Source organism: Eutrema salsugineum, unplaced genomic scaffold (assembly GCF_000478725.1).
Source record: "Eutrema salsugineum unplaced genomic scaffold, Eutsalg1_0 scaffold_10, whole genome shotgun sequence".
NCBI lineage: Eukaryota > Viridiplantae > Streptophyta > Magnoliopsida > Brassicales > Brassicaceae > Eutrema > Eutrema salsugineum.
Genome location: NW_006256908.1, coordinates 4,269,891 through 4,280,336, shown reverse-complemented (window position 1 = coordinate 4,280,336; position 10,446 = coordinate 4,269,891). Strand labels below are relative to the sequence as shown.

Here is a 10,446-nt window from a genome sequence, read left to right as displayed (position 1 = left end):
AATGTAGTAAACTTCTTACATATATAGTAGTATCACAAGCGGCGAGCACAATGAATTTAGGGGAAAGTTGTATAAATATTAAAATATCTATTGGATGAAGAACTAGAGAGTAAAACGTGAAGAGAAAGATAGTGAATTATAAAAGTAAAACTGCATTTTATTGAATTTGTCATATTTTTGGTTAAAGGGTCTAAATTTTTTGGATAAAGAATTAGAGAGTAAAACGTGAAGAGAAAAATAGTGAATTATAAAAAAACTGCATTTTATGAATTTTTCATATATGAAAATACTCCCCCTCAAATATGTATTCATGGAGAATAAAGACTTGACATATTCAAACATGAAACTAGAGTGTGAAAGATGTGAAGTTGCACTCTTTTATTCATTAAAACTGCATATATATTGTTGTCTTGATGGAAGATGAATTGCCTTAAGAAATCAAGATTTTAGTTTTTTTTGTAACCATATATATATATATATATATAACTTCTACATAACTTCTATAAATTAATAATATTGGAACCATGAAATTTTATTAATTTATTGTGATATTCATTTATCTACAAATTAGTAATTATAATATGGTTTTCGCTTATAGTCTTCTAATTTTTTTTAAATAATGTTATATTTAAGAATTTAAGCAAATATTTTATTAAAAATTATGATTAATAAACATAATTATCATAACATAATTATATATTAATTTGTCTATTTAAAATATACATGTTTACAAGTTCAAAATTTATAAGAAACCGTGACTATTATCAAAAAGATGAAATTGAAGATAATATAACAATACATTTGTAAACATTTACATGTAAGAAAATCAATTATCACATCAAAATTTTTTCACAAATTTGAATGTATATAAAAATAATAATAAAAGAATAAGTATAAAGATGAACACCAATAAAATTTCAACTTTAAGTAAAAAAAAAAATATTTATCATATTTTAGTATAAAATATTACATATATGTGCGTAAATTTATATAGTTATTAATTTATGTTTTTGTTGGGATCATATATTTATATAGGAATTTCAAAAGAAATTATTATCTTTTTATTTTATTGAATTTGATGAATTTTTCTATTTTTCTGTGATCGATAAAATTTATTATTTTATAGTAATTATTAATTTATAGAGTATTAATTTATAGAGGTTTAATATATGTATATATGGTAAACCCTAATTAAAAGCAATGTGGAGGACAGCTTTACCATCACAAAACCATTTTAGTATAAGAAAGAACTCTAGTTCGAACCATAGGAACCCATATTATATTTGAAATTTTTTTGTTCTCTGGATTTAGGAATCAGTTAAGGGATTATATTGTAATTAAAGTGTGGTGTTGAAATATAAATATGAAAGAACATGCAAATTTAAGCTTGAATTAGAACTATATCAAGTTTAATTGAAAGTATAGTTATATTTAAGTTTAGGTTATAGATAATGAGTTTCTGCTTTTGTTGAATAGGTTTTTTTTTTATCTTTAGGAGTTTTAATGTTTTCATAAAAAAAAAAAAGAAATACCATTTTTTTAACTAAGACGTTTTAGATTGAGATCCTACATTCTTCTTAATCCGGAACTATAGCATGTTGCATGGTCTCGTCTAAAATTTCATTCGATTTTGTGATTTTTAAGTTTCCTTTGCAACTTTTACAGTTAATAAAGCGATATTTGGCTGAACACTAATTTTGACATTGTCTCATTGATATTTGATGGGACATAGATCACACGTAGAAAGTTGTGTTTTAATATTTGCTGGTATTTTATGGGATTATAAAATGACAATTGAGAAAGTAGATATTTCATATTTGAGTTGAGACGTGGATTTGGCATCCTCTTAACACAATATGACACGTTTGGACTTTGAAGCATATGTTGAGTCCTACGACTATGACCAGTGACCGCGAGTACTTGGAAAACGAAATATATATATAGATCTTTTCACTTAGTGCGAGAGTGATTGCGATTAATTAGAAACTCATTATATCACATATCGATTTTTTTTGTCAAAATAAACACAAAAACGGTAATGAACTCAATTGTAAGATCAGCTAATACCTATGTAATTTTTTTTTTTAATTCTTGAGTTATTTACTAGACTTCAAAGGTTTTAATGCTTAAGGTAGTTTTTTGTTTCTCAGATTTATTTAAATAATTTGTAAAAATGAACAAATAAAAACCAGAAAAAATTGATTAACAAATTTAACTTTTTATTTTTGTTTGTAAAAATTTCCTAGTAGATGTTATATGTTAAATATCTCGGTGGGTTAAAGTATCTAATTTCAATCTGCTTTCATCAACCGGTCGGGTCCCATAACCCGAGAACTAGAATTCAGCAACAAAAGTGGGTCTCACAAGTTAGATTTGATGTCAAATGTGATTAGGGGTGGAAATTATTAAGTAGATTTACTGATTTCGTACCAATTTTGGGTCCTACAACTTACAATTGGCACGCCAAAGCAAATGATAAATTACACAATTGTGATTAGAGGTGAAATTATTAAGTAAATTTAGTACCAAAGTTGGTAGTATGAACTGCACATTCGTAATTGTGATTACCTCTCACTTTTTTCTTTTACTATTTTTTTTTCCCTCTTGTCGACATAGAATCAACCTACTCTTTCGGTTCAAACACGTTTTAGATTTATAAAAACAACAAAAAAAAAGCATAAAAAGTATAGCATTCTCATTTTCATCGTTTGGTCTAATTTTATATCGTCTTTGACTCATAATAATCAGTTGCTTGTTTATTATATTTTATTTTTCTGAATAATAGCTTATTTTTCTCAAAGTAAGATAAAAATATCAACGACCGAATCAGTCTTTGCCTACTATGACTCTATAGCGAGTCTTGACGTATAAAATAATTGTCCACGAACGAATAAACAAAAAGTGACCATGTGTATGTACTAGTTGTAACAATTTGACTAATGTTAAAAAAAATATAGATATTTTAATTAAACAAAGAGCCAAATTTCAAAATATTAATACATTTTGTTGGAGACCACAAGTTGAGGGGATAAAGAAAGTGATGGGATCATGTAGGGTCAATGCACCATTGAGAAGAGACCTTTGGCAACTTAGCAGCCATTCCCATAATATTTATGTTCCCATCTAAATTAATCCTTTTTTTTTTATGAAATAGGCGAAAAGTCTAATTCGCCTTTTATTGGTAAAAAATACCAATTTAGAGAACAAAACAAACCAAATAAGTGAGACAAAGGCAAAGAAGATTATGAGCTTCACTTTCATTTCAAGAAACCAAATAATAACAACAAACAATTTTTTTGCCAAACTTATCAAAGAAACAACAAATCATTGCATTACATAAACTCACTTCATTTTTTTCCTTATTTCAATCTCCATCCCCACCAAAACAAAAGATCTACAGAAATTCAACTATATTTTATACATTCTCACAAATTTTCATCCCAATTTTTCCACCCAAAATGTGTGAATCGGTCCTCACAAGATCGGTTTGTCCATCAGCTCGTTCTCGGCTGCGATCCTTCCCGAGCCACGGCCGGTTATCTTACCAAACGATCCAATGGTTGATAGTCCCATGAAACTGCTGCTTTCTTCTCCAAGATTCATCGATCTTCTTTGCTTTCTCAGTTTTGAAGAGCTAACATCACCTGCTGCATCAACAACAACAACTTCATCTTGGCTCTTGCTCTTGTCGTTGTTGTTGTTTTGGACCACCACCAACCGAGCAATGACACTTCTACAGAACGGACAGACCGGTGGTGTCACGGTTGAAGTCGTTGGGTTCGGTTTGTTGTGACAGCAAAGTGCAAGTGTGCATTGTGCGCACATTTGGTGACCACAGTTTTTCACTTCTATCGTGCATGCTTGCTCAAAGCAAATGCAGCAAACTTCTGTATCACTCACCTAATAGACACATGCCAGTTTTGTTATTACAAATGCAAGTAAACAAACAGTTGAAAGCCATTATGTCTGAGTAAAAAGGGTGTTTACCTCGGACATGTTATCATCTGAGGCAGTGTCGGAGAAAGTTGGAGATGGCAACGAGTAAGCAGTTCCCTTGAGGATGGTTTTCTCTCTCTCCCTGTTAGCCTCCATAAGAGCCTGCTCTAGGAGCAGTTTCGCCTCGTCGTTAAGCTCGCTGATGAACTTTAATGGCGATGGCCAAACAAGAGGCTCTGCAGAGGACGGGTTTAGCAACGCTCCACATGCTCCGTGCTTGTGTTTCATGGCAACCACATACGGTATCCTCCTGCAAAAGAGATTTCAAGATTTCAAGTTAACCCTCCACAAGATGATAAAAATTTATAGATTTCACAGGGTGTTCTGAAACCAGCACAAGATTTTCCAACAAAAATATAGGAAAGTGGCAACAGAGAATGTTTTTTGTACCCAGAAGCGTCTCTCTGAAGACGATCAGCACCCCAAGCAAGCAGCTTTCTGACACAATCGATAGATCCGCTTCTTGCTGCCAAATGAAGAGGTGTGCTCCCTGGAGACCTGTTTCAACAAAGCTTGGATGATTAGTCTACAATGGATTGCAACGCAACTTCTAACAAACGTCAATGGAAAACATTCCCATTACCCATAAACGCTAGTAGATGCGCAAACAAGAGAACCACTGCCCAACAGAACATTCACACACTCAGGCCGTCTCTGCCTGGCAGCTAGATGCAACGGGGTTGCTCCCTTGTCGTCTCTTATGTTCACAAATCTAGCATATCCCCTGACAAATTCAAATCTAAAGTGTCAATTTTTCATTCAAGAGTTTGATCTTAAATGCACAATGTTCAAGAAAACTGATCAAGTAAAGAGACTCACCAATGAACAGCAACAGGACTTGACTGAGCAGCAGAGAGAATGGCTTGAACACAATCAGCGTGTCCATAGTATGCTGCGTAATGCAAGCATGTTCTTCGATTGACAGAATCAAACATCAAAATCTGCAGATTTCCTAGAAAGATCATCAACCACAGATTCCAAATCCAAACCCCGAATTGATCGTAAGAAAGAAAGTTTTTTGAAGCGTACATTAGCTCCAACTTCAGCGAGCTTCTTCACGCATGAGATCCTCCCATACATAGCAGCCAACATTAACGGAGTCTACAAGAACCCAAAGCAAGAATATCAGCTCAAACTCAAAGTTTTCAGAAAATATAGAAACAAACCAGATCAATGCGAATCAGATGTTGCTTAAACCTGCTTGTGACGATTCAACATATCAGGATTCGTAAATCGTTCCAATAACAACGACAAAATCTGCAAAAGGGAGGAGAAAAAGAGGAAACATCAGGAAAAAATCGAATCTAACCCCAAAAAAAAACAAAATATCTGAAATGGAAGCTATACTCCACGAATCTGAAACAAAAACCACCAGATTCCGGCGAGATCCCGGGGAAATCAGCTGAAACTAACCTCGATCTGGCCACTAGCAGCAGCGACATGGAGAACGGAGTGACGATCATAAGCAGTGGTCTGATGCAAAATACTCGGATCCGCCGCCATAAGACGGCGAACAGTAACGATGTCGCCGCACTGCACGGAGGCGAATATCCCGTGCTCCGGTCTCGCTCCACAGCTCATGCTCTGTCCCATCTCAGCTTCTTACTCTAGACACACGACGGTTGAGAGAGAGAGAGAGAGATGATGAAATCTTAAGGAGAGGAATCACGACACCGTCTGCCACCGGTGAGGCGCTCCGCCGTGAGAATTAAGCGCCACCGTGACGCAGAACGGTGGTTGGCCTTCTTTGGCTTTGGGGATTCCAATGGAGAAGAAGAGGGAAGTTTCACATTTATGTACACATTGATAGGGCCATTGAGATATTAATTTTTAAATCTTTTTTTTTGGATTTTTTTGGAAAGTGAATTAAAAAGAAGAAGAAAATAAAGAGACGGAGATAAAGAGAGAGAGAGACGAACTCTATTGGAGTTTGGGGATTTGCCCGTCGGGCAGCAATTTTTTTTGCCCTAGTCAGTTTGATACTTTTGATTACAGTTACTCTGTCATTTCGGGCAGCTTGTCAGATATTTTCTCTCTTTTTTTTTTTTCAAGTTGTGTTATCTCTTCTTTCTTTTCTTTTTTCTTTTTTTTGGGCTTAATCATATTTTCTTTGGTTTTTCCAGAGATCAATAGTTTCACCACAAATTAAGAAAAAATGTGGGATTAATTTGCAATGTTTATGAAAAATATTTGGAATGAATATCTTGTTCAAATGGTACATTATTTGTTAATAAAAACAAAAGAAAAACATGCACACAACCCATTTTTCGAGATTTCTGTAATATGCTTACGTTTTCAAAATATTCACTAAAAATCACTTGTCTAATTGAAATTACTCCTACATTAAGACATTCATTAACTCTAACTCGATACTAACCAACTCTTTAAGAGCATCTCCAATATATGACTGTATATTTTTCTTTATTTTGGAGTAACTCCAAAATGGAATTGGATTTTACTCCAATGTAAACTCCATTTTTTCCTCCAAAATAAAGTTATGACCAAAAAATGGAAAAATTCTATTTTTTGTTTCATATTTAGAATAACTCCTTTTTTACTCCATTTTGAAATGAGAATTGGAGTAAGGTTGGAGATAATTTTGCTGCAAATTCTATTTTGCAGTAAAATTTGGAGTAGGGTTGGAGATGATCTAACACTAAGCGATATTTGTTTTTTAACTCGGAACCAATAGTAACAAAAATTAGATTTATTCTTTGATTTCGGCAATAATCTTTAAACACAATTTAGGAACTACTGCTTTACCACGCAGACACTTGTTCATCAGAGCAAACTCGTGCTCCCTAGTCAAACAAAGAGTGAAAGACACAAATTAAAACGTTTTTAACTGAATTTCGACTAACCCTAACAAAAAAACTCACTCTCTTGTGTTTATTTTCAACAGTGTGTTCCTCTTTTATAATTGTATAATTGTATTATGAGTATTTTTTTATATTTTATTAATATCATCCAAATATTTTGGTAGTTTTCTTTATATATCCCACGTTAAATTCAAACGGCTGTTAAAACTATTATAATCCATTATTCTATGTTTATTCCAATTTAGAGATAGATTGAATTGAAAACTCATCCTTCTCTCGGTAATAGATTTTTATTTTAAACTATTATTTCAATGTAGTCCGTCTAAAAATTTGTGTGTTGGAATTTTTATCTTCTAGTAAGTTTTCTGTTCAAGACCATGGAGCAAAAATGATTGTCAGCAAGCAATGCAACGATCGAATCATAACTACTCAAAAGTTCCTTCAATATATTTAGAATGACTTGAGATTCGATTAGTTCTTAGATTTTTTTATAGCTTTGTGTAATCTTTCGGTTGTCTTAATAACTTTTTTTTTCAAATCACCAAAATGTCATCTACAACTATGAAAATTGGATATTTGTAGATTTTTGATTAAATTAAGATTTAAGAAAATGGATACTTGTATTTTTCTGAAAAAACGCATTTAAAGATCACTACCCATTTTTTTTTAATTTTTTTTTTTAAAAAGAAAATTCAAAATTCTGATTAAATATCACAAGAATGATTATTTAAACAGAGATCCTTCCAAAAGTTTTATGCATATCCCTTAGATATTTTTAACAAAAAAAACTTCTTATATCTTTCTCTCACACACATATCTATAATTTAATAGTATAGTTTATTCGTCACGTAATTAGAACTAATTTGTATGTATAAATTTGGGGTCAATATGACTATAGCCAACAAGCACCCCACTTGTAAATTTCTCATCGAGTCCAAGTGGACGTTTGATGACTTTCGCTTCCCGGTGACCGATGTAGACTTCAACATCAAATGCTTGTTTCACTCTCTTTTTCTTTTTTGTTTTTGTTTAAATTAATCTTTTAAAGTTTTATTTTCTGAAAAGAGTTTATGTTTTATTGCTGATATAAACAAATTTCGATAAAAATGACATAATAAGAAACTGCACTACGTTTAGAGATCATTTATTGAATCTGATTGCAAAAAAATAACCATACAAAAGAGTTGACTATACAATAAAAGATATCATTACGATAAAAGATGAATAAAACTAGAAATATTGATATTATATTTGTTGACAAACAAAAAAATTGATAGTATTTAGTCAAATTACCATTTATGAAACATTTACAGAAATGTCAAAACGTTAAATAAATTCTTACCACCCCTTATCATCTCAAAACGAATTTGGTACAAAAACGTAAAAAACGAATGGCATAATACCGCTAGTCATAATTTTTTTTGAAAATTATGACTATTTATAAAAATACTTTGCTATCAAACTCGACCTCAGGTAAACAAAGAGATAAACAAAATGCCAAACAAAAAAAATTCATACAACTCTGTCAGCAATGTACGACTAGATCTGTCATAAATTCTTGTGGTGATGTTGCATATAGGAGTATATATCTTGTACTGGCTGTATCGACCTCGTACATAGTTTATTGAGATAGTGGTATTCAGATTGAAATCAGTAAGTCATAATGGTTTTCTCTAACCTATTTAAGATCTTTTTCCTGTTCAGCTTGCTCAATTTAAACGGGATATGGATTGTTCTGCATTCTTTGATATGAAAGAAATTGTAAGAATATCTTGGGTATTTTTTTTTTAAAAAAAATCTTTTAAGATGGACGAATCACCAATCATCACTTGGCAATGTTGGCATACACACAAGCATCTAACCAGATGTACTATAATATGTATTAACGACAATACGACGTTTCAATCAAGAAAAGTATATACATCTATCTGGAATATTCGCCAAAAATTTTGACTTTAAAATGGTTTACTTTGTTAGTTTAAAAGTTGATGTAATCGTAAAAAGCCAAACGTTTCAGTCGATATTTGTTCACTAAAAGGGATTATGTTAGCCGATTTTCACCAGTTTGTGAAATGAATTACCAAATTTTCTACCACGCGACACCTTTTGTTTTTGTGGTCAAATTGTTTGTGTTTTCCGACTTAAGATGTTCAATGATTTGTTTTTTTTTGTATATACATACTTCATGTTTACTGATCGATCGCTCCCACTGATGTATTTACTGTCCCATCGAATTATTCATCAAATTTATTCAAACAAACAATAATTTTGCTTTGGAGCTAAACAAACAATAAATTTGCTCACTAGGTACTTTGTACTATTTACTCGAGGCAAAAAAAGACATTTACTACTCTCCAATTTACCAAAAATACTGAAGCCTTTTTTTAAATCTATTTAATTACTAGTATTAGAAAAACGTGATTTTTTGTGTGTTACAACTTATAAGGTTTCTCATTGATTGGTGCGTTTAGTTAGATTAACCACCACATAATATATTCATATAGTATTTTCGTATTAATGAAGGTAAATATTCTAATATAGTTGACCAAATTATTATTTTTATCATGGAATAGCCTTAACAACGTTTACTATGGATTGAAAGCGTGATATGGTACGCGTAATTAAGGGTCCTTAATCATGTCTCATTTTTGTAACCAAATCGCATAATTTCAATTTTTCTTGTTGGTTTGTATTACTTTTTGTGTCATGCATTAGACCATGGCGACATAACTTTTTTGTGTGTCAGATTGGCATTTGTCATGACTCATGAGGATCTTACTTAGTTTTGGGGTCCACCAACTCTTTTTTTTTATGAATTACAAACGTAATTAATTCAATTATGGTCACGAAAATAAGATTCCATGTTTGGTACGTACAATCGGTATTATGAAATTAATATAGCCCATCCATGATATCTTTATAATAAATATAGACTTTAGTATTTTTTGGGTTATACTTCAGTCTTTTCTACTTTTCGCTTTTGTTATAATCCTTGTTCAATTTTCTTGATTTGGTATCTTATAAATTAATACTAAATCATTGATTATATTGATGAATCAATAGTCATAATCAAAACTCGTGTCTACTCTCACCATTACAAGTGATTTATTTCTGTTTCTGATGTTTTGGCATTCATTTATTTATGGTGATGCTTACATGCAAACCATTTAACAAAAATAAATAAATGGTGATGCTTACATATTTTGCTAATCATTGTAAATTTGGAAAGGAATAATAATATGACTTCCGAGTGACTGAAGGTGAAATAACTATTTGCGCAGTCGTTTGTCATTCTTTCTTCTAAAAATAAATGGTGATGCTTACTTATATTCGTTTGCATTTTGATCAAAAATAATAATGATATACATAAGAAACGTCATGTCAATAGCTAAGTATCTCAAATTTGTTGATGCTAATAAAGAAGTGACTCATACCTCAACCTTTTGTTTTTGCATGATTTGATTGTATTCTCATCTGTATTATTTTTTAGGTGAACGAATAATTTTTTTTTTAATAATATGAATGAAGATGTAGGGTTTTGTAAACAATATTAAAATAACAGGAAATATAAAATAAACTAAATAAATAAGAAAGCGTACGGTAGATGGAGTTTTTTTTTTTTTTTTTTTTT

General features: G+C 31.5%; 1 protein-coding gene across 1 annotated transcript; it reads right to left on the bottom strand.

Moving 5' to 3' along the window:
* Window positions 1–3,247: 3,247 nt before the first annotated feature.
* Window positions 3,248–5,833, bottom strand: LOC18027497 (putative E3 ubiquitin-protein ligase XBAT31). The gene is made up of 8 exons (XM_006409856.2): window positions 5,410–5,833; window positions 5,194–5,253; window positions 5,026–5,097; window positions 4,816–4,937; window positions 4,580–4,720; window positions 4,387–4,494; window positions 3,988–4,246; window positions 3,248–3,900 (listed from the first exon to the last, which is right to left on the bottom strand). Exons 1-8 carry the CDS (start codon window positions 5,587–5,589, stop codon window positions 3,475–3,477), a joined length of 1,368 nt encoding a protein of 455 aa, XP_006409919.1. The 5' UTR covers window positions 5,590–5,833; the 3' UTR covers window positions 3,248–3,474.
* Window positions 5,834–10,446: the final 4,613 nt, after the last annotated feature.